We start from the raw sequence: 25,069 nt of genomic DNA, 5'->3' as shown, positions 1-25,069 counted from the left end.
GTAGCATTGCAGAGTTGAAAAGAATGTAGTTCTTCAGTTGCATCTTCTTGAATGCCCAGTGACCTCACACACCTGTGAATATGGAGTAGTCTGCAACTGTTGCCTTGCTAAGAGAAGATGTTCCCGGTATTCCTTTAAAAATGGTCGCATGGCATTTGCTTTTGGTTTTGATATGTATGCTACCATAGCACGGCACTGTGTGTTCTGTTGACATTACTGTTTGGATATGCGATTTCTGTTCAGTCACTTTGCAGTTTCTAACTTACTGAATCTGTTTTCTGAACCATGTGAGAACATAAATCCCCTGGGAATGACCAGCTCCTCCTAATTATATTTGACTCTATCTTTTTAGAACCAGAGACTAGATGAAGCTGGAGCTAACGATGAGGCAGGTGTTTGCAACTCTGAAGAGCTTGGTACTCCTGGCCAGGCTGTAAGCCCAAAAAGTACTTATGAAGAAGAAAATCCTTAGATAAGCTCTCATAACAATTCACATTTTACGTGGTTTATATTTCTTAAAAGGACTGGAAAAGATAGTTTGATTTCCTGTAACTTCAACAAAGGGCAATAGTTAAGTTTTCTGATCATGTCTGAGTCTGGGACAATGAAGTACATAATGGTTGTTCTGCATTCCCTAACCTCACCTTGATTCTCCTTAAAGGCCAGAAGTATTCTAGAACTAGTCTTCTATGTGTGTGCATGCCTGTGCAGGCCAGAGATCAGTGTCAGGTGTCTTCCTTGGTCCACCTTATTTTTTGAGACGGGGTCTCACCTTTGGCTAGGTTGGCTGGCTAGTGAACCCTCAGGAATCCATCTGTCTCTGCTTGCCCAGCTCCGGGATTCCGGGCATATGCTTAGCTTTTTGTGTGGGTTCTGAGGAACTGAGTTCAGGCCTCCGTGCTCCCATGAGAAGCACTCTATCAAGTGACCCAGCTCCCCGTCCTAGACTACATCCTGAAGTGTGTTTCCACCTTGTTCATTCCTAGGTGAAATGGTATTTGTATGTCTCTATGGAGCTGCCATCGATGTGAATATAAGACTGGACAAGAATTCTTTGACCATGGAGAAAACATACATATCTCTGGCCAATCAGCGGACGATAACCATCCACAATCGTGCTAATATCATTGCCCATTTCCAGTGGAAGGTATTTGCTACCCAGGAAGAGGAGGACAGAGAAAAATATAGGTTTGTAACAGCAATGCAGGGGCACAGTGGGGTAAATTCAGTGAATGTGGGGGGTGGAGAGCAGGAAGCGTTGTTTTCATAGTGAATTCCTAATCACCACAATGTCCAACCTTGGGAAGCTGGCTCTCATGTGGGGTGCTCTTAGGGACCTTTATAACATCAAATGCTATGGATGTTCAGTTAAATGTAGCCAAGTCATAGTGTAGCAATAATTAAAGATCTAATTAATTAAAAATATGCCATTCTTTAAAAACAAAGCACTAATCTGCATGTGTGTATTACTTTTCAAAGGCCTGATCAAAATTTTCAGCTCTTGCAGTGAGTCCCAAAATAATCCATTTTGGACTAGCATCAATGGCACTTTTTTCTTTTCCTTTCCCCCTTGTTTTGTGAAAAGGTGTTTCCAGAAAACATGAAGAATGATGGAAAAGAAGTGTGTGGATGCAGTGATTTTTGTGTTCTTGGCTTTCACAGCACCGCCCAGTCTCTCTAGACCATGTAATTTAATAACGAATTCTTAGTGGAATCTTTAATAGTCTGCTTTAGAAAAATGATAATTCGGATGCAGCAGAGATAAGAAAAACGTAAAAACTGCTGCTTTTAGCTCCCAGCCTCCAGGTTATATTCTGGATGTTTCTTTTGGCTGACCCCATCCTTGCCTGTCTGAAGCTGGTTTCACTTTATCTCCTTGTGGTCTCTCTGAATTAACACTGCTGCTTTCATTATGGCTTACTTCAGTCTCTGCCTCTCCATTTCCATGAAGGATTAGGCCTGGGAAGCTTCAAGGCTTTGTTTAAAACCAAGTTATAGTGGAATAAAAATAAAAGTCTTAGGTCCCTGGAGAGCAGGCAGAAGTCCCCCAGCTCACTGTCCCTAATTGGATTAGAAGGATCCAGGACAATGACAGGACACAGTGTGCAGAAGCTCACAGGGCTCGCTTATCCAGGCGACGGACGAGTTTTAATCACAGGGTCGCCCCTGTGCAAAAAGCCCTCCCTGACTGCAAACCTCACTGGACCTCGAGGTTTAAGAATGCTAATGATGTACTTTTCCTTGAATCATTCATACTAATATAACTATGAAACATCATAATTAAACACGTTCATGTATACAGTTAATAAATACTAACAAGAATTGTATAAAAGTTTTCTTATGATATTTCCATTTCAGATGTGTATGTAATGAACTTTGATCATATTCACCCTCTATTACACTTCTGTTTTCTTGTTCTCCTTTTTCCATATCCCAGTAGTCACCGTTTTAGTTTTATATCATTTTATTTTTCCTTTGTTTAGCTTCCACATATGAGAGAAAAATGTGTCATACACAGGCTGATATATTATTTCACTTAGCATGATGATTTCCAGTTCCCGCTGTATTCCTACAAATCAGAGATTGCATTCTTCTTTTATGGCAGAATGAGGCTTTACTGTGCAATAATACATAATAATCCATATTGTCTGTCTATACAACTTGTGGGTATATGGCCAGAAGAATCGGTTAGCTCTCTATAGTGGTATCTGCATATCACAGTTATCACAGCCTTATTTACAGTATCACTTAGGGTCATGCCCAGTTTTCAAACAATGAACTTGAAAAGCAGCTTTAGATCTCTAAATGGGATTATCTTCGCTTTCTCTTTGGGTGACATATATCAATGTAACTGTGTTTCCCTAGATAGAGTGTCTACTGAATGCTGCCCTGCCTTCTTTCCCTCTTCGAATCAGGCCACATTGTGCCTGATCTCTAACTTGACCAACGGTGGACTCTTCTTTTTTCTTTCTTGTTCTTTGATGCATTCCCAGCATGCCTGACTTTGACATGATTATTTGGGTTCTTGTCTCTGAAACAGTTGACAACTGTTCTCTCCAAAACATGGCTGTGTATACCCTACTAAACAGTGAGTGTGGATGTCTGTACTTATGTAAATGGTCTTTTATTGAACTTTCTCAGGTTATGCCCCAGGTGTGGTGATGTTTTGTTTATGCTATAACAGGTAAAGCTTGCCTGAAAAACAGAGTGCAGAGCTAAGCCATTAGTTAGTCATAGAAGCCAGGCAGTGGTGGCTCACACCTTTAGTCCCAACACTTGGGAGATAGAAGCAGATGGATCTCTGTGAGTTCAAGGCTACCCTGGGCTACATGAGATTGAATCTGTCTAAAAGAGAAACAGAACTCACACAAAGGTGATCCTAGCACTTGGAATCACATGCCTTTAATCCCAGCCCTAGAGAGGTAGAGACAGGAGGGATATGGCTGGGTGGAAAAAGGAATATAAGACAAGAGGAGACAGGAGCTCAGAAGCAGTCTGAGATTTCACAGAGACTCTAGAGCCAGGATACCTTATTCTGTTTGAGGGTTCAGTAGAGGTAAGAACTAGTGACTGGCTATTCTACTTCTCTGTTCTTCAGGCAAGCTTTTTTGTTATAGTACAAACAAAATATTACCACACGCAGGCTACACATGAGCAGCAAACAGAGCAGAAGTATGCCCACCACCCCTAAAAGAGTAACAAGGTCATTAACTAGCGGGACAATGACCCTCTTGTAGTCTCCAGCAAGGTCCATGCAGTTGCCCCTGATCCAGACCATTTTACATGTGATGCTCTTGCTCCTAATGAGGACAGCAGCTTCTTGCTTATCTCCCCTTCCTCCATCAGAATCTCTAGTTTAAACTACAGAGAAAAGGGTTGACCTTGGTCCTGAGCTTGCAATAGAGGGACCTGCCTTTAATCAGAGGCACGTTTCCAGGGATTAAAACTTCCCCTGTCAGCATGCCAAGGACCTAAGATACCACATTAGCGTAACTTCACAAAGTGAGGTTCCAGCGTCTTCCCTCAGTTGTCTCTTTGCAAAGTGGCTTCCATCTCATCTTGAGCCCTTCATCTAGAAGCACTGAAACTTGCTCAAAGGTCACTATGAAACGCTAACCCTCTAACAAATGGCCTCAACTCCTGTCCATCCATCACGATACCCTGCCCACAGAATCTTGGTGAGCCAAGATGTGGCTGTCTCTTTTCCCATTGGAGGAATTTCAGCCCCTGTCTTTTCCATTCTGGGAAGGCTGCCCCTCCTCTCTGCCTGCCTGTCTTACACTGTTGGATCCTTAAGACACGTGTCTGGGCTTAGAAACATGGGGCTATTCCCAGGCTCCAGGTTCTGGCCATGAAGATGCCCTTCCTTTAGGAAAAAGTTCTGAGCTTTAAAGTTCTTCTTCTCTTTAAAAACAACCAAAATGCCTTCAGAATCTGAAATTATAAGGACCCTTTTAAGAAATCATCTTTTTGTTCTGGTTCCTGACATTTCTCTGGAGGTAAAAAAGACATTAATCTCTTCAGAAAGGACTGTATCCTCCCTCCCTCCCTCCCTCCCTCCCTCCCTTCCTTCCCTCCCTCCTTCTCATCTGTGTCTGGCTGAAGGCACTCTGCAAGATGCTTTCAGTTGTATTCTCCTCTTGTTCCCTGTATTCGGAGACTCGGTGTGGGCTCTTACGGGTTTTTGCTCCCATATCTCCAGCAGGATCACAGCCGTTGTTTCAAGAGCAGGTGGCTCTAATTCTACATTTTCTCAAGACCTCAGAGCATTCTCAATGGGCACCCCACATTGTGGTTAGCATGGATTTAGTTCACAGCAGTCAGGTGCACAAAATGACACATCTCTCCAGTGAATTCAACCTTAATTGATATTTGAGCCTGCCACCTGCGTTACTGTGATAACTTTGATTTCAGTTATATTTGGGGGCTCCTTCCCTGGTGTCGTTGAAAAACAAAAGCTCTGAAGACTTAAATGGCACCTGGTGAACAGGACAGGAGCCTCTAGACGTGCATGTATCACATCATCAGAGAGTCCCTTATTGTTTAGGGTCACATAGTCCACTTGAAGTGATGGTCCCATTGGCTCCATTTATTTTTTCCTGTCATAGGCAGACATGGATGTGCTTCCTCCAGCTCTGAAGGCTATGAAATTTACTTTTTAGTCTCTTCAACTTCCGGTTATCAACTCTTTAGTTACTTGTCTCCTTGTGACACAATACCTGAGAAAACCAACATAAAAGAGAAAGAGTCTATTTTGACTCACAAGTCAAGGGGACCACCCATCATGATAGGAAAATCATGGAAACAGAAGTGGGATGCAGCTGGTCACATTGCATCCACAGTCAGGAGGCAAATAGTGACTAATTCTTGTGTTCAGCTCACTTTCCGCTTTTAATTCAGTTCAGGACCCCACCCCAACAGACTGGTACCACCCACAGTGAGGGTGAATATTCTCACCCCAATTACATCAGTCTAGATAGTCCCTCCCAGAGTACTCAAAGTACTCAAATCCTGGGGATTTGACACTGTTTACCATTACACGGTCTTTTACAGGTTAGATGCAAATGCTGGTCTCTAATTAGTACGTGAAGGCCATGGGTTAGTAGCTGCCAGATCATTTATAAAGTGGTGAAATTCATATACTTACTGGAAAACAAGGATGGCCTGTTTTAAAACACTTCCTTCTGAGAGGTCTCCTCATCTAGAAAACTGAGCTACCTCTGAGGCAAGCAACTATGATTATCAATGGGACAAGACGGTGAAGCATCAGAGGTGGCTCAGTTTTCAGAAAATAGATGTGATATTTCGCATTCAATTTTCTATTAAGAACAAAAATTAGTGTTTTAAGGGCCTTCCTGGTACTGTGTGTCTGTCTAACCCATTGCTCTTGCTGCTGTAAGATGCCCTGTTGCCTCCCATTCTTTCCCCATGACTCTTGATCATGGAACCCTGGGCTCATTCATGCCAGAGTTTGCATCTCAGGTTTCTGTGAAAAAGTCTGCAGTGCTGCAATCTGAGAACTGATTCACATGGAATTCAAACTCCACTTGTTTTCTAATTTAAAAGAAACATGTCCTGGATGTATAATTTTTTAAATTACATCCACAATTGAGATAAAGTCTGTTCTAATCATATGACTGAAAGAAAACCTAAAGAATATCTCACTATCTGTGAATGTATTCCTTTGCAAGATGAGTATGGCTTTCTTCCCTTGTTTACTTTTTTAAAATAAAACAACTGGGTTTTCTCTTGTACAGAATATTTTGTAACTTGATTTTTTTATCTCAGAAAACCATGCTAGGTGGACTGGAGAGATGTCACCATGGTTAAGTGTGCTCACTGGTTTTGCAGAGGACCAGGGTCCAGTTCCCAGCATCCACATGGTGGTTCACTGCTATCCATAACTCTGGTTCCAGGGTATCAGAAACCCTTACATACTGTTTGCCCACTTTTCTTCCCTATACTTCAAAGAAGGTCAATATAGCTGGATCTTTGTTTCCATCTGATTGTTTTAGAATTTACTACTGCCAAGTGGAGTTTGTTTCAAACTGTGTTAGTTACTTTCCATTGCTGTCATAAAACTACAAACAAGGCAACTTATTACAAAAGTTTTAATTGGTCTAAAGCTCCAGAGGGTTGGAGTTCATGGTAGTGGAGTGGGAGCGTGGTGGCAGGAGCAGCTGAGAGCTCCCAGCTCAAACTACAAGTGAGAGGCAGAGAGCACACTGGGAATGACATGAATCTTCTGAGTCTTTTGAAACCTCAAAGCCTACCCAGTGACACACCTCCTCCAACAGGGCCACACCTCCGTCATTTCCCAGTTTCACCAACCAAGAGCCGAGTCTTCAAACATGTGAGCCTGTGGGGCCATTATCATCCAAACCTCCACACAAATGATATAAGCCTTTCAGATGCTGTCAACAAGCAAAATGAAAAAGAACTGGGTTCCTTTCTTTCCGAGACAGTGGCATAGGAGGACTGGTTACCTTGGATACTGCTTCTCACCTAGCAGAACAAGGGAAGTGCAGGCTGCCTTCTTCCTTGGATCTGGAATACACCGGATCCACTTATTTGATTCCCTTCTGTTATATAGCCAAAGGGCTGGGAACACTGAAGTTATTTAAAAGAACCATTTGACAAAATGAAGCCTCTGGTTTGTGAGAAGTCGTCTAGAAAGCCAGAGCTGAGACAGGAGCTCAGTGACCTCAGGGGCCAGAACTCATTAAGCATGTGCTGTCACAGGGGTCGCAGCAGCACAGTGCTGGGAACAGCCGCAAGTGTCCAGGGGGAGTGCAGGCTAGTCTGCAGAGTCCAGGTGAAAGGTCATCTAGAGAGGTGAGGGCAGCTGGAGAGGGTTGGAGGAGCCTGTCCTCCCCTCACTGACCATGGTGGACAGTGGGAACTAGAAAGAGAGCGAAGGCGGCATCTTTGGGTGGGACTGGAACATCTTACAAGCTTGACATCTTAGAAACGCAATTGCACGACACAGGCAGAAGGATGGAGCTGATGGAACATGGGCTCCATGCCGGAAACGGAACCAAGGCCTGGATCACCTTTAAACCCTGCCTTTAGGTTAGGAATTCTGCCCCATCATCTCTATTTTTTGGGGGAGGGAAGCACCAAGGCTGAGAGGAATGGGGAAGCCCCCAGAGTCTCAGAGCAAGGAAATAGATCGTAAAATCAGTATCTAAACCCAGCCCTCTCCAGCTCCTCATTCTATTCCCCAGATAACGAATAGCGGGGGAAGAATTAAAGCAAGGCAAGCTTAACAGGAACAAAATCATCCTTGCCATGGGAGAGGCAGAGCAGATGTTAAATAATTTAAAAATAAGCATGAAAAACACAATTACCTAGAAGGAAATATTTGTCTAGATACACGCTCGCTCAGAAGTAAACAGAAGGGCTTTGGGCGGGAAAAGAAATCCCAGAGAACCTGTGCAAGGAGGTGACAAAGGATCATCAAACTCGGTCTCTGAAAGTTCTGCGAAGGCAAAACCAGGTCACCCACTCATGCATTGCAGACTTAGGGAAAGGAGGGACCGCCCCCAGGAGGGGAGACCCACACACAGTGCTTCACGGGAATCCCACGGCAACCCTTACTTTTCCTCATTTTCTTTAGGGTCTGTGATGATCTGAGCAAGGAGGAGGAGCAGGAAACCAACATGTTTCTTGAAGAGTGCATCCTGGATCCTTCGCTCCGAGAACGCCTTTCTATTCTCTTCCGCACCTTTGAGAATCAGAGGCAGCTGGTTCAAGGAGACAGCATGCTCTTTCTGAACCACATTTTCACCATCGAGCCTCTGGTGAGCACCGGAAGAAAACCCAACTGTCTAGTGAGTGTGAGTGGGGGTGCGAGGCTGCTTCAGCCAGATTCTCCATTCTGGGGCTGACATGGCAAGCCCTGAGACGCAGGGCGTGGCTGGCGTGAGACACCGCCTGAAGGTCAATGGCCAGAATGCTGGCAAGTCACACTTTCTATTCACCCGCACAGTAGTCCCTGATTCCTACGGATTGCCCAGGATGTGTCATCTGTGTATATATCACCTTACAACAACCCCGAAAGACATAATTGAAGTCCAGTATAAAAGCAAGGAAATGAGCACGCAAATCTCACAGCTTGCCTAAGGCCGGCAGCTGGTGTCTGCAGTTGGAAATTCAGCCCAGATTAGTGTGACTAGAGCAGGACTTGTCAGCCTTGGCACTGCTGACGCTGTCGAAGTACAGTCCTTTGTCCTGTGCACTGTGCACTTGCTTTCATCCACTAGATGCCCCCACGACCACCAGAACTGTCTCCAGTCACCTGTAGATGCCCCCATGGAGGTAAAATCACACAGGATTTAAAATGACTCCGCCCTCAATGTACTAAGCACCAGCAGGTATTGGTTATGTGGTCTGTACCCGGCACCATGTGCATCAGGCACCCAGGAACACAGCAGATCCCGTCCTTGTGGTCTGTACCCGGCACCATGTGCATCAGGCACCCAGGAACACAGCAGATCCCGTCCTTGACTTTACAGGTCATCTGGTGCCAGACTCAGGACCACTCTGTCCTATTGTCTCAGCACAAGAGTAGTGGGCCTGATGGTGCTCAGTGGACCCAAGCTTGTTCCCAGCTACCTGTGACTCCAGTTCCAGGGGCTTCTATTTCCTCTTCTGGCTTCACAGGCACAGATATGCACATGGCACACACATATACATGATAGCACATACACACTTACTGTAGATAAAAGTACTGAATCCTTTTGAGAAGAAAGTCTCCAGCAGCTATGCGTGTGGTATATGTTGTGTGCCTCATGTGTACGTAAGTGTGCACTTTGTGCACGTGCATGTGCATGTAGATGCCAGAGGAGGGCACTATTGGGTGTCTTTCTGTATTGCTCTCCACTTTATTCCCTTAAGACAGGATTGTCCACCAAACTGACACTCACTGCTTCAGCAAGGCCAGCTGTCTAGTGAGCTGCCAGGATCCACAAGTGTCTGCCCGCACCCCCCCAGTACTGGGGTTACAGGCACGCATGGTCATGTCTGGCTTCCTTATATGGGTGCTAGGGATTTGAACTGAGATTGAATAGCATGCACTCCTGCCCACTGCTCCATGCCCCCAGCCCTGCTAACAGCTTTTCAGTTTGGTGTGTGCTGTGTATTAAGCTACCTCCTTCTTGTTCCTTACATCCCACTTAACACACACAGAAGAGTGAAAGGAGACCAACTACATCAGGAGTTGAGAAAGTCTAATTGCCTTCCTGTTGCTGTGTAAGCCAACGGGGAAAGAGACTTGTAGGAAGTACCGCTGTCTCAGCAGGTCCTTGTCCTTCCATCCGCGTTTTCATGGCTGTATACGTTTGAGAAACAATAGGCTCCACACATGCCAAGGATCTACAAGAAAGTTCTTTCTCCTTGGATGCATCCTCTGGGTGGATGTTTTGTCTAAGCCATTGTATCCAGAAATTAAAGAGAGCTTCTTGAAAGAAATCTTGAGTGGATCTCATAGGACAGGACTTTCAGAGAACAAAATTCTAAGTAAGTGTTCATGGAATGGTTCATCCAAGGTCCTAAGAATCAGTCAGTAAAAAAGTTAAATAGGAAATAAAGTTGAAGATGCAGGTGGAGGCTGAACCATCTGTCTTGTCAGAAAATTCTCCAAGATATAGAACAGCAAGGGGGTCTCCAGACATTGTGGGGGTAAGGCCAGTAAGAGATCATGTCAGGATAAGAATCAAAATTGAAAATAGGTCAAGTCCAGAGATACGGAAAAGGCCAGGAATGGATTGTTGGAGTAAGCAGACAATTGGCTGAGCTGAGAGCAAGCAGCCACTTGAGGTTGTTCAGACACACTAAGGTCCTCAAGGTCCTGTGTTCTTCCCAGCTAGCAGTGGAGAGACAGGGTGATGACGGCTCAGCTTCTCCTTGTTAATTTCTAAGAGAGGATGGCAGTGGGATGGGCAATGTGTGGTTGGCAGGAGTTGGGTGAAGCCCATGGGCGAGTCCTATCCATTCCCGAGTGATGCAGGAACTAGAACGACCTCAGGTACCCCCCTCCAGGGTGTCCTCCCCTAAGCCAGAGCCAGAGGTGAGCTTTGATATGCTTTTGAATCCTGGTGAGCAGCAGGATTCAAAAGTTGGCAATCCCATCACAGGGCTTCTTCTTGCCATTGGGAAGCAAACCATTTTCTTTAAGTGGTAACACACAGAAATGTACTTTTAAATAGGCCAATTTGTTTATACTATATAAAAATAATACCATAAATGAAACTCTGAAAATTTCATTTACAGTTTAAGTGGTCTTTGTGGAATCCTTGGTGTCCTTGGCTTTTCCATACACACACTGCTTGGGTTTTCTTCTCATTATAGTTTTCATTAGTGGACTCTTGATAATTTTTTTAACAAATGAGCATGAAGGCATGGAACCCCACCAGTGTCTTTCTCCAGCAATCCTGGAGCTCTCAGTGTTGGGCATGGTAGACTGTTTTACAGATATCAACACATATTAATTGCACATATTAGTGGATTTCACTATGGTGTGACCATCCATCATGCTTCAGTCATATCTACCCTTCTAGCCTCCCTCTCACCCTCCTGTCTCCCCCTTCCCTGGTCCCCCTACATTCCTAATTGTTTCTAGCATTTTGAGATCATCTTTTGGCTTATCCTACCTTGTATATGTGAGAGAAGGCATGTAGTTACGTGTCTTTCTGACTTATTTCACTTAACATGGTGACTCCCTTGTTCTGTCCATTTTCCTACGAATGACATGATTTTTTACTGTTCTTTATGGATGAATGACACTCCATTTTCTCAATGTGTTCACCTGTGGATGGGTGTCTAGGCTGATTTCCATAGCTTGGCTATTGTGACTAACGTTTAATAAACACGGGTATGCAGGCTTCTTTCATGTGTGCTGACTTCATTTCCGTTGGGTAATGGCATATGTGGGTATATGGTAGTTCTCTTTTTATATTTTAAGTATGGCCCATATTATTGTCTATAGTAGTTATATTAATTTACATTCTCAAGGTAAGTTGTTTATTGATCATAAATCTCCTGCTTGGAGATCAGATCATTCTGTACAATACAAAATGTGCATGTAATGTAATCTTACCTTTAAATTTCTTTTGAAACTATTTTATGAGAAAATTGTGCCGTTTCTCTAGCTTCACAGCAAATGAGTTTTTTCCTGTACAAAGCCTGGCTTTCTGAGACAGGTGAATGAGCTATAGAAATCTCAGCCGAGAGCTTTGGGAAAAACTCACGGAAGAGATCAGAAGCAGACATTGGAGAAAGGCTCTGTTTTAATGAAGTGGAAAGGGAGGGGGAGAGTTCCCAGTTAGAGAAGTCATGGAAGCCATGGGGAAAGGAAGCATTCTGTTCACAGCGGGGTGACCAGCAGCGAAGAGAACAGTTTCAGCCTGGGAAGGTGAGTGGAGGGAAGGTGGTCTGTCGTGTTCACCCTACAGCTCCTTGCCTTCCGCTGTGCTTTCCTGGAGACACTGGGCCTGAGAGATGATATTGTGTGTTCTTTGTAAAAGCAGTTGCAGCTGGGCAGGGTGGGGGGGGAGTGGTCAAACAAATTCAGGGAAAACTATGTGGAAAGTAAAGGTGATTGTCCAAGTGGCTGAGTTCAAACAGCGTTTCCCTGTGAGCGGATCCCTCCCACAGAACACCTGCTGACATTCTGTAGTCACAGCTTGGTCAGTGCTGATGAAGGTCTGAGATTCATTACAGGAGAGTGGTGTGCTCATCGAGGGCTGGGAAGTTTTCCCTGATACCCATGTGTGGTTTGAATTGGAGGAGGTCGGACAGAGGGAGAATTGGAAGGTATAGGTCAGTCAATGGAAGGTGATGGAGGACAAGGGGCACAATAAACAGGTCTGCAACCAAGGTTAGGATGATTTCATGAGGGCGATAGTGACCTGGAACAGTCCCAGGGGTGGTTATAAGGAAAGGAGATGGCAGATATGAGACATGGTCAAAAGGAAGACACAGCATGCTTTTGATTGGTCATTGAGATTGAGACACTACAACCGTCGTAGATCTCACTGGAGTGACTGGAGGAACTATGACCTCTTTGATAGAAATTGGAAAATTAATGGTTCTGGGTCTTAGCAAATAGTAAACGTGGCCTAACCTAGCCATCTTGTGTCCCTTAGCTTCAGGTTCACTGTACCTTAATGAACTGGGAATATTGGGAATAGGTCAGCCTGACCTTTTGTGACTCATAAATTCCAAGTCTTTAATTCTGAGTCACACTCTGAACACCTAAGATCAAGAAATGCTTTATCCTTGTTCCCAGAACCTGGCTCAATGCTAATAAATGGATGTATGGATATATAGCGGTCAGAAAATATTAGTGAGTTTGTCTCAGAGAATGTCAAATTTGAAATTAGCATAGTTGTCTAGGGAGCTTCAGAAATACAGAACTAAAATTGGTGCTGGAAGGGGTCCAGAGAATTCAGGACCAGAAGCAAGATTTGTGAGGCTACTATAGAGGCCTTTATTGAAGACATAGAAATTCTAAGTGTAGAGGGATAAATGGCAAGATTAGAGGCAACAAGAGCATCTCCATGCATGCGCCTCAAGGGGACCCACAACTGAGAGCTTCCTCTACTCCTTGGGCATCCGTCCTGTGCACCATTGTCTACTGAACTTCCCTTCTGAACATTGTACATTTATCAGGTCTCTTATATAAAATGGCCACTACTTATTTTCTGATAGCTTAACTATGTACTGGTGGTTGGCTTTTTTCTATGGTATGATCCCAGTTAAATGACTTCTTGCTCTGAGTTGATCTTGCAGCAGAATTAGAAAAGATTAGGAGCAAGCAGTCTTACCAGCTGGTCTAACAACCATCCTTAGTCATAGTCTACCCCAATAAATAAAGCAAAATGGCATCAGCAGGTATAGAGGCCACCTTGTCTTCTGATTGGCTGACCTCTGGCCATGAAGGAAGGAGGTAAACATAAAAGACAGACAAAAGCAACAAACAAGCAACAATAACAAAAACCCCAATACCTTAGGGTTGGAATAGAAATAAAAAAGCACCTTATTTTATCAGGTCTACATCTACATAGCTTCATTCTTCAAACACATCAGCCAATACTAAAGTTTAGCTTAGTCCTGCATATAGGCTGTGTGCTCTGCATACTGAGTATTTTCTGAGAACGTTGTTCCAGTTTCAGTGTCTCTTCCCATTTAAAGCAAGGAATTCAAGACGAGGAAATCAGTACTGATCCCAAGATGCCCAGAGGTGGTGATGGGTTCCATTTAAATCTCATTTTATTGATATTATCATATGAGGAGTCGTTTGGCTCAATCCTGTAGGAATAAAAGGCCCCATATTAGTAAGTTCTACAGTGTTCCAACACCACCTCACCATTTGGCCTTTTGGTGGTTTGAATGAGAATGCTCCCCAAGACTCATGTCTGGATGTTTGGTCCCCAGCCGGTGGGTTAGGAGGCATGATCGTGTTGGAGGAGATATGTCTTTGTGGGTGGGCTTTGAGGTTTCAAAGGACTCCTACCATTCCCAGTTAGCTCTCTGCCTCCTACTTAGGGATCAAATGTGAGCTTTCAGCTATTCCATCTGCCATAGCTTTGCTCTGCCATCATTGACTCTAACCCTCTGAAACCATAAGCCCAATCAAATTCTTTTATAAGTTGCCTTAGTCACGGTGTTATGTGACAGGAACAGAAAAGTAACTAAAACAGGTCCCATTTCTTAGCAAACTTTCTTCTCACGCCCATTCTTTGTGAAATGTGGCCGTAAACATGGCCATTGGGTCTGCTGCTTTAAATTTGAGGAGTTAGAGTTGGGTGTCTTGAGTCCTGGTGGCCACAGAACCACAGAGCCCTAGGGCCTGCTTGTGTCTCCTATTTCCTCAGGATCTGGACATAGGGGCAGCTGGTCACTGCTCTAGTGATGCAGAGCTGGGGTTCTGTTATTTGTGAGACTTAGAAATGTCCTTTGGTGGGAAAAAGAAGGACCTCAAGGATGTAGAATAACCAGGAGACAGAAGACCGAAAGGCATTTTGTAAAGCGGTAGTTATTTATCTATTGATATTTTAAAGCCATTAAGATTACTATGTACTCACTAGAGCACATGAGACATAGCTATTTACTTCAGGATTCTCATATACCAATTCTTTTGCTAATATCTTGGCATATTAATGTCATTAGCTTGGTTTTCTCCGTTTACTACTTACCAGGAAGATACGGAGTTATGCAGACTACTAGTGATTTGTCAAGACACCTGCTTCCATATGAGATTTCCCCCATCTTTAGAAACAACCTGCCATAGCGAGTCTATCATACATGTTTTGTGCCTTCCAGAAAAGCAAATGGAATTGACTGCTTCATAAATATAATATTCAGTTGTGCCAGGCAGACCACGTCTGGGCCGAACTCCGATGGTCTCATTCTGTTATTCCCTCTACACAAGTCTCCTGAATCCCCCCTGAAAGAGAGAAATTCAAAAGACAGAAACTCAATTCTGAAAATTGAGAGGTGAGAGAATATCACAGTGCAAAAGGAGAACTGGGTTTTTCTTCCCATGGGCATCTAGCAATCCCGAGACCTCAGCCCAGCTGCAACCACCCTATCTCTGAACTGTAGTGCTGCTGGCTCAGGCCACACTTTGAAGACAGCAATTTTCTGAACACTTGGCATTTTCTCAAAAAGAAAGGTCTGAATATTTCAAGATGTTTTCCCAACTAGTGCCTGCTACATGTCTGAAGTGTTGGAGCTGGCCCAATATTCCTGTTTCTCTTAGTCCACATCTCCTGAGTAGACTTAGCTCAGCAGCCCTCGGGGAGCTGAGGCTTCATCTAACTTAGCTATTGAAGGAGACAGGCAGTCAATTGTTTCTTCATAACCACACAGGTAATAGTAACCTGTGCTCTGATGTTATTTAAGCCTCAGAGAAACGTGCTGTTCTAGCAATTCAGACTTGGAGATCACAGCTCAAATTTAGTTTACTTGGTCCTTTTCCTCATTCGGCATAGCAGGTGAGCTCAGCAGAACCAGGTTGGATGCTCAAGTCCAGATGGCTACCAAGAAGAATGATGCAGAGCTTTCTGTCCTACACAGTCCTTCCTCGGCTCCAGTCATTCCCTGTGACTCACAAGGCAAACACGTGGGCGCTGACTCGTGGGAAATGGACACCAGGAAGGAGCCCAAGGACGCAGATGTGCTGAGAGTGAACTACCCTTGATAAGCTCTGCCAGCGGATGTGCTGAGAGTGAACTACCCTTGATAAGCTCTGCCAGTGTGGTTGCCCATCCTTTAGCCTCATTCATTAGGATTCCCCTTTCAGGTCTTTGTGTTCAGGCCCCCCTTTTGGCAATTGTACCAAAACATTCACTATTGTGTCAAAGAACCAATGTGGATGGAAGGAGGTCCAAGAAAACCTTAGAAATAGCAAGGTTGCTCATGGCTCATTAAAGTAGTCAAGCCCTTTCCTTTCTGGGAAAGAGAAAGAGGCTTGGACATCACCCATGGCTACCTCCACCAGCTAAGGACCCCATGGAGTTCTGTGTGTTTGGGTTGAAGATGTAATCAAGGCATTAAGTGTCTTTTGTGAAGCTTCCTCTGCCAGATGGACAGATCATAGAGCTCTCTCTCAGAACCTTTATGGGCATTATTTTGAAAATCACAACTTTCCTTGACTTATAGTGTCTTGTCCCACATGAAGTAACTGGGTAGTCAGTCTCTTTGCAAGTCTTGTGTCGACTGGTCTTTTCTCTATAGTAACAAGGGGAGTTTACTTGTCATTTTTTATACGTCCATTTTTTTGACTTGGTATTTGTACCAAGTGTCACTAAAGGTAGCCAAAGTTTTTGTTATTGATTGGATCTGTTGTGAGTAGTAGAAAAGATTACAGCACTTTGTTGGTAAATTTGTCATTGATAGAAATTTGACATTGAGGGTTGGCAGGTGGCTCCGTGCTTAAGAGTGCTTGCCATTCTTGCAGAGGACAGGAGTTCAGTTCCCATTCCCATATCCAGCGGCTCACAAGACCTGCAAGTCCAACGCTAGGGGGATATGATGCCCTCTTCTGGCCTTGGTAGACACACACAGGCATACACAGTCATAAGTACATTTTTAAATGAATCTTATTTTAAAAGTTCAAATAAAAAATTTGACTTTGAGAGCATATTTTCATTTTCTGAGAAAATTTCTTTTTATTTGCTTGCTTATTTTGTGAAATGGGATCTCCTGGGCTTTTCTTAAACTCATAGCCTCAGGTGATATATCTGCTTTAGCTTCTGAAGTAGCTAGAACTAGAGTGACTCTTCCTGTTGTGCAAGGGAAATGATGGCATAGTTCACGAAGGAGCGCTGACATTTCAGTGTCTTTAGGTCATTGTTCCCAAATCTCCTTCTGAAGGTCCTGGGCCATGATCTTCACCCAACCCAGGGGAGCTTGACTAAGATCCACCAGTACATCTCTCAGGAGCATTAACATGCTCATGTGGGCTTAGTTCCCCAAAAGAACCTGCTTTGAGTCACCTTCTAGAAAAACCCCAACGTGTGGACAGTGTCACACTGTTCACAGGCAGGATCACGGGCAGGATGCACCAGAGAAATCTACATACCAGTGGTAGATTCTAAATGTCTGCCCTTTCTGTCTGGTATAGTGAGAGAGGTGGGCCCTGACCTACTTTTAGAATTGCAGAGGGGTTAGGGAAGTTAGGGGAAGTGTTGCCATAGACCCATTTATTGTTGGCCTGTGCTTGGGTAAGATACGTTACTTCACTTTGCCTTTAAATGGGGGGGAATGAAAGGACTTCACAAAGGGGAAGACTGGGTGAGATAAAGTACAGAGGCAGTGATTGTAATGGTGAGAACTTGAACTCTCAGGAAACACTTGTCAAATCATGATTCTGAGTCAGACACATCTCTTAGTTAGGGTTTCTGTTGCTGTGAAGAGACACCGGGACCACTGCAACTCTTATAAAGAAAAGCATTTAACTGGGGCTGGCTTACAGTTTTAGAGATTTTGTCCATTATCAGCATGGCAGCATGCAGGCAGACACGGTGCTGGAGAAGGAGCTGAGAGTCCTGCATCTTGATCCATGGGCAGCAGAGAGAGATGGTCCCACCGCGTGTGGCTTGAAGCATATATGCGACCTTAAAGCCCACCTCCACAGTGACACACTTCCTCCTAATAGTGCCACTCCCTATGGACCAAGCATTAAAACATATGAGTTTATGGGGCCATACCTATTCAAACCACCACAACACACTTGTATCTTTGCAAACTAGAAATTGACTGGAAAGATAAATACTTGAGTCATACTTATGCATGTAGCTGGAGAATCAAATGCAATTCTTTTATTTAGTACACATAGGAATTTTTACTGTAAACGTTGAATTTCAAGATCAACCAAGAAAGTTAAATGCACATGTAACTGTTCTTACATTTTAAGTTTCCACTTAGCAAGATTTTCAAGAAATGATCTTTCAAAGAAAGGAGAGGACACAGAGAGGGAAGGAGGAAAGTTCAGGGTTTTTTTGAAGGATTTTTGAAGGAGGTTTTCACTAAAGTCTCTTTGATCCAGTGCAACTTTTTGAAAGTCTGTCTGCTAGCCCTTACCCCTGCTCTTCTGTGAATTTACTTGTGTGTGTCCCCTCCATGTGATTATGTTCACTTTTCCTGAATTTATTTTTCATTCATCGTGTGTGTGTGTGTGTGTGTGTGTGTGTGTGTACATGCTTGAAGGTCAGAAGGCCACTTGCTGAATCAATTCTCTCCTATCATGTGGGGTCAAATTCAGGTCATCAGGGCTGAGTAACAAACATCTTTACCCACTGAGACATCTAATTGGCACTGTTTATATTCATATGTGTGCTGGACATTGAGTGCACAAGAACTGTAGCAGCTTCAGAGGGCATCTGTCAGTTATTTGAGCTTAGAAGACCTATCCTAACTGTGAGCTGCACCGTTCCATCAGCCAGGGTTCCAGACTGAATAAAAATGAGGAAACAAGCTGAATAGTAGCCATCTTTCTCTGCTCCCTGTCTCTGGACATGATGTGACCAGCTGCCTCATGCTCCTGCTGCCCCGATGTCCCTGCCATGATGGGCTGTGCCCTCAAACTGAGCCAAAGGAAATCCCGCCTTAAAAAAAAGGTCAGCCATTTTTAAGGACACGGCTGTCACCATGTTTATCACCTGTCACGGGACCAGTGGCTGCATACTCACAGCATTCAGAAAGGCTCAACATTGGCCATGAAGTTGTTTGGTTCATTGTTCTTATTCAGAAGGGTCTAGAAAACTCCAAGAATAATAGTGTAATATTAGGACAATTATCATGGGATTGAAAAAAACTTTAAAATGCAAAGTTCCTTCCAGTAGGTCATTTATTTGATTGACAAGTGAAATACTGTTGCCCTACTCAAATGGAGCTGAGCACAGTCAAACCATTGCGAGCAAAGAAAGGGAAAACGACTCCAGTAGAACTGATGTATATTTTACATCAAGGTAATAGTGACGAATTGAATCCTCTAAACTCGGGTTCCCATTTGGAGTGGCAAAATGTTCAGAGAGTCTTAGAAAGAGAAGGAAACCAGAGCAGCAGGGATCTAAGAGAAGAGAAGACAGCTCCAGGGGTCCAGGGAGACCAGATATTGATGCAGGAGTCTGTAGGGAAATTTGTGAAGGTTTTGATTTTCTGAAATGTCAGAGCTGAGCAAAAAAAACAAACAAAAAAAAAAAACAAAAAAAAATGAGAAGGCATTTCCAGAAGCGTGAGTGGCCCAGAAGTTGATTTCATCAGGGCTATGAAGATGAGAGGACTCACGGCAAGGAGGAAAGTGGGGCCGTTTCAGGCTTATTGCCTGTTTGTAAGGCTTGTCCTGTGGTTTGCTAGGAAATGTCATGGCATTTTTTTTCACTGAGTTTTTTTCTAGAAAGAAGTAGAAGTTTCACTTTTTAATGAAGTCTAACTAAAGAGTAAAAGTAGCAAATAACCTCACGCTATCAGCACCCTTCTGAAAGAGCACTCGGAGTGACCATACTTTTATTGTGACAGATGCACAGCCCTGTTGGTTCATGGTCACACACTGACCCGGGAGAGGACTTAGTGTCCTTGAATTATCTCCCATGTTCAGAAGAAGATTCAGGTTACTACAGAAGCTGCAGACTCAGCAAGCCAGCCACAGTTGTGCATGGGAAGGCGCCAGTGCTGGTCCTCATCCAGTCAGAGCCCCGTGGGCTGGCTCCTCATGCTGGCCCTCTGTCACCCGAGGGTCCTCTCACGATCTGTAACCCCTTCTCCTGGGATCCAGATCACTCCTCTCACTGTGTCTCACTTCCCAAGCCTTCATTTCTACCTAGCAGACTTATTTGGCTATGGCATGTTCAAAAGTGTTTGGAGACTGGGGCTGGACTCCCTTTTGTCCATGCATAAACCATGGACTCAGTGGCTTGGAGGCCGTGAAAATGGTCTGGCCTACCTCAAACCATAAGTCCTCTTTACACATGTTCTGAAATAATCCAATTCCAAGTCATCCTTTGGGGGCCACTTCTGGCTACTCACATTCTTCTAGCATAGATTCTCTCAGGAACCAGAATGTCCCTTGGTGCTTTGGCTACTTTGTGTTGGAGCAAGTTAGCCGCATCTATTCAGTGTCTGGTCAGAGCAGGGTCTAAACCCACCAGCAGATTCACATCCATTACATGGATTAGGAAGACACCCAAATCTTTAGTCATTTTTAGGACAGATACCCACCGGCATACCTTCAGCTGGGTGAAGATTCTGTTGAATGGCTGAGCCAATCTGCTTGGCCTGTCTGACTTTTCTAGGTCCTACCAGTCAAAGGGCCAGGTATTTTCCACTTATCAGAAGGGAACAAATATTTGTTTCAAGGTCTTGCAAAGCTCTGCAGTGTAATTTCTAAATCCATGATAATGTTTTGGGCTTCCCTGTCTCCTGTAGAATCTCAAGGGTCTCTTTGGGCACTAAAATTGTGTATGATCTTGAGGGTCCCAAATGCTACTAAAAGGGCAGAAAGAGGCTTCAGAAATGAATCCATGTCTGATAATATCTCCACAATGTACAATCAGAGCAGAGTAGACTCAATGGATATTAGCAAGCAACTACCAAGAGCGACCTCTACCTGGATGCTGGAGCCGGAGGAGCCGGCCTTTCTTCTCTTGGACTTCTGGGGGATGTAAAACCACTTCACGACCTTTGTAACCTCACTGTTGTTTCTTCGAGTCTTGGTGTCCTCCCCTCACTCTAAAGTTTGGAGGGACACTGCCTGAGAAGGTCATAGATCATTCCGACTGGTCTTATAAATAAATTAAAACTGCCTCTAGTTTTCTGTTTTCCACTCTTGTCTAATGTTGCCTTTTCATCAGGTGCTGGTGTTGAATCAAGGATCTTACCTCTGCTAGGTGATGACGCCAGCCATTTGTTTTCTTCTTCCTTTGTTCCAGGAGTATTTTTCTTTCCAGCCAGACCAGATCTGGTGTGCTTTGGGAACTGTATGAAACTGGAGCCTGATTATTTATTAAGTTGTCTTGCCTTGATTTTCTATTGAGCTGAGTATAGATTTATAAATGTGTTTGGTACTTGTTCTCTTTTGGCCCTATTTACAAAAACTTTAGGAAAAAGCACATATTGTTCCTCCTGCCTTCTCAGCCTTCCAGTTTAGTCCTTCTAAGTGGCATAGAAGTAACATGGATGGTAGTCAATAAACATCTAGGGAGTCCTTACTGAATGCATGGCTTTTCCAGACGTTGGGGAGGGGAGCTCTTGGAATCAAGAGCAGTCAGCACCTCTTGCAACTTGAGAAATTAGTGAGGAGACACCAGATTATATGGTCAGTACAGTATTTTAAAGCAGGGTTAGGTGGCTTATTCCATCACATAGCAAAACTTGGATTTCTTACTATGGCTGTAGGCTGGTTTGAATTAAAGTGAGAGAGCTGCTGGGTCAGAAACATTCTGAGCTGGCCACCATGGTCCGTTGGGCCATTACTTGGCTCCATAGACTAGAGGTATTTCTATATTCTGCCACTTTGAAGTCAGATAATTCCTTCTCAGCAGCCCCTATGGGCCTTATTTTTATAGGGACAGCCTTTGTCATGTATGTCCATATCAACCACCCTGCTAATGGATAAGCTGCTGTTTTAAGATGTGGTACATTTTTTTATGCTATGGAATATTTGTTTAATTATACAAAGATGTGTTGCATTTTTACGTTGCATTTGTTTAACTCTGTGAAGCTGTGTTACTTTGCTTGTCTAAAACATCTAATTGGTCTAGTAAAGAGTTGAACGGCCAATAGCAAGGCAGGAGAAAGGATAGGTGGGACTAGCAGGCAGAGAGAATAAATAAGACAAGAAGTCTGGGAAGAAGAAATTGAGAAAGGAGCAAGAACAGGAGAAGGAGAGGAGAGGACTCAAGGAGCCAGGCACACAGCTACACAGAAAGCCATAGAATAAGAAGTAATGAGAGGTATATGGAATAAAGATAACAGCCCAGAGGCAAAAGGCAGATGGGATAATTTAAGTTAAGAAAAGCTGGTCAGAAATAAGCCAAGCTTAGGCCCAGCATTCATAAATAATAATAAGTTTCTATGTGTGTATTTGTTTGGGGGCTGGGTGGAGGGACCCCAAAGAGCAAAGAGTGAAAAATAACCAACAACAATAAGCTCCTTGCAGTCTTGGCCTACCCTGTCTCCTCTGCAGTCACAAGCCTGGATACACCTGGATAGCAGATGCTCACTGAACACACATATCTTAAAAATGCCCTGTCCCAGAAAGTGTGGCGATACACACCTGCAGTCCCAGCACTTTAGTAGATGGAGTCAATGGATCATGAGTTTGAGGCTAGCCTTGGCTACATAGTAAAACTCCATTTCAAAGAAAAAATGTTTCCTTTCTGATTTCCTCATTAATACTTTTTATATTCATAAACTCACTGACATTATCTTTGAAGCTTGTTTAAAATTCGTGCCACTTGATAATTTACCAAGCACTGTGAGCCTATATCTGCTGAGTAGGATGGTGTTTTCTCGCGTGCCGTAGAAGTGTTTCCTTTAGATTCCCAAGATTTCGGCCTCTGGGCACGGTTTAGTGAGAATGCAAATTGGAGAAAACAATTTAAAAGCCATTGCAGAAAACAATATAAAGTCCCTGAGGAAATTAAAAATAGAACTACCATGAGACCCAGAATGTCTCTTCTTGCTATAGATCCAAAGGAAGTAAACCAAGTATTGCACAGGCTCAGTTCCATGTTCTCTGTAGCATGATTTAAATAGCCAGGTGTGGAACTGCTTGGGTGTCCACGGGCAGGTGAATGGAGAAAGAAATTCGATGTTACATACAACAGAATATTGTTCAGCCTTAAAAGGGATCCCCTGTTGGGTTGTCATGATGCTCAATGGGTAAAGGTACTTGCTGCCCAAGCAAAGTTTAATTACTGAACTCCACATGGTGGAAGAAGAGAAGCAACTCCCACAGATTGTCTTCCGACCTTCATGTACGCACTGTGGCATGCACACATCTTCAAGGGTATGAACACGTACACACACAGTAAATAAACACAAAACCCTTTGGGGGGCGTCTCTGACATTTGCAACAATATTGGTGAGTGAATCAGGCTGGACCCTGAAAGGTCAAATACCATACAGCATGTTCTCATGTGTATTTAGGCTATAAAAACAGAACTTCTAGAAACAAAGAGTAGAATGGCAGGTGCCAAGGCTCAGAGGATGACTATGGGCAAATGGGGAGATGTTGGCCAAACAACGCAAATACACAGCCGTGAGTCCTGGACATCCAACGCACAGCACGCACACATGCAGTTAATAACACATGTGTTAGAAATCCGTGAGGAATAGGCCTGAGGTGCTCTTGTGGCACACCAAAGGAACTGCTTAGGAAGCGTGTACACTAATCTACTTGACCATAGGACCTTTTTGCTATCCATACATGTGTCAAAGCCTCATGTACTTCTTAATATATGAAAAATTTCAGGGAATTTTCATTTGAAAACAATGCCTTTCTTTTTTGTTCATGTTTCAGGAAGGTGATGTCTGGCCTAACTCGTCAGCTGAAATCACTGTGTACTTTAACCCCCGGGAGGCCAGGCTCTACCAGCAAACAGTTTACTGTGACATTTCAGGTATGAAGTCTCTTTGTGTGGTTACCATGTACTTGGAACATGTGTGTATGAGTATGTGTGTACATGTGTACTCATGTATGTATATGCATACATACATGTATATCAAATATGTATGCAAGTATATGTGTATGTATGTGTATGTACATGCACATGTATGCGTATATATGTGTGTATTGTATGTGGGTCCATGTGTGTACGCATGTGTGCATGTGTATGTATGTATGTGTACATGTATGTGAATATATGTGTGTTAAAGAGAATGTGGGAGACTGTGGACCCAGGCCATTTGGTGCTACATGATATTAATAGAAGGATATTAGTGTCAAACTATGAGCTTCTCGGTATTTTCTAGAACAGATGAAAGTTTTGTCTTTGCTTCATTTTTGTTTTTTGAGACAGGGTTTTATTCTGTAGGCCAAGCTGGCCTAGAACTCACTCTGTGGTCTAAATTGGCCTCTAATTTGCAGTGATCCTCTTCTTTCAGCTCCTGTACCCTGAGATTACAGTTGGGAACCTTCACACATGGCTAGATTAGATGAATTTTTAAAGTATCTTACAATTACTCTTTTTGGTAGGGGAAATACAAAAACCTTTTTTCTATTATTCTTCTCAATGCTTAGAGCATTGAGACGGTTACTTATGACATTTTCTTAAATTGTTGTTTGTTCATTTTATAATGGCCAGCTACTAATGTTTAACATTTCAACAAAGTTAAATGTTGTGTGGAATGAGAGGGAAGCCTAGTGGGGACAGGGAACACAGGGAGAGTGTGTGGTGTGGCAGCTTGATGACACCAGGAAATTGGATCATAAAAGTAAACACGTTGAGGACAATGGGAGCTGCATTTCTTTTGCTCTTGGGAGACGGATGTACAGGTACCAAAAGGAGGAAGACTGAGGTAAACTCTGAGGTTTGGGAAGCGTTGAAGCCATCAATATGAACTCATGATGGTTGAGATGCTTAGATAAAGCTGGGCAGTGATGGCGCATGCCTTTAATTCCAGCACTCTAGAGGCAGAGGCAGAAGGATCTCTGTGAGTTGGAGGCCAGCCTGGTCTACAGAGCGAGTTCCAGGACATCCAGGACTGTTACACAGATAAACCTTGTCTAAAAAAATTCTAAAGGGGGGAAGGTAGATGAAGAAATAAATAAGTATACATGTAAAGTTTGTATGTACACTTGTGCCTACACATGTGTTGTCTCTGAACTGTTACTGAGATGTCCTGGGAACTTTGAGATCCAAACAGCAGTGAGTACACCAGTCATCCCCAAACTTGGCTACCAAATACTGCTGAAAGGGACTGGCTACTTCCAGGAGAACTAACATCAAAGAAGAATGTGTCAGCATGACACAGAAGCTGTCAAAGGACTCCCACCGACGTTCAAACCAGTTAGAAATCAAATAATAGTGCTCAGAGATTATGTCAATGTTACATCCAA

The 25,069-nt window shown here is 43.6% G+C and overlaps 1 protein-coding gene across 5 annotated transcripts in view; it reads left to right on the top strand.

Moving 5' to 3' along the window:
• Hydin (HYDIN axonemal central pair apparatus protein) overlaps nt 1-25,069 on the top strand; it is a 352,162-nt gene that overhangs the window by 92,557 nt on the left and 234,536 nt on the right. For 4 of the 5 annotated variants that reach the window (XM_040736928.1, XM_040736948.1, XM_040736918.1 and 1 more), the window contains exons 9-11: nt 987-1,188; nt 8,120-8,333; nt 23,531-23,630. In XM_040736928.1, coding sequence (XP_040592862.1) covers nt 987-1,188; nt 8,120-8,333; nt 23,531-23,630 — 516 coding nt within the window. The remainder of the gene's footprint in view (nt 1-986; nt 1,189-8,119; nt 8,334-23,530; nt 23,631-25,069) is intronic. The other variant, XM_040736939.1, reaches the window with a different exon arrangement.

Source organism: Mesocricetus auratus, unplaced genomic scaffold (genome assembly GCF_017639785.1).
Source record: "Mesocricetus auratus isolate SY011 unplaced genomic scaffold, BCM_Maur_2.0 Super-Scaffold_6723, whole genome shotgun sequence".
Classification (NCBI taxonomy): Eukaryota; Metazoa; Chordata; class Mammalia; order Rodentia; family Cricetidae; genus Mesocricetus; species Mesocricetus auratus.
This window is presented reverse-complemented; position numbering and strand designations above follow the sequence as displayed.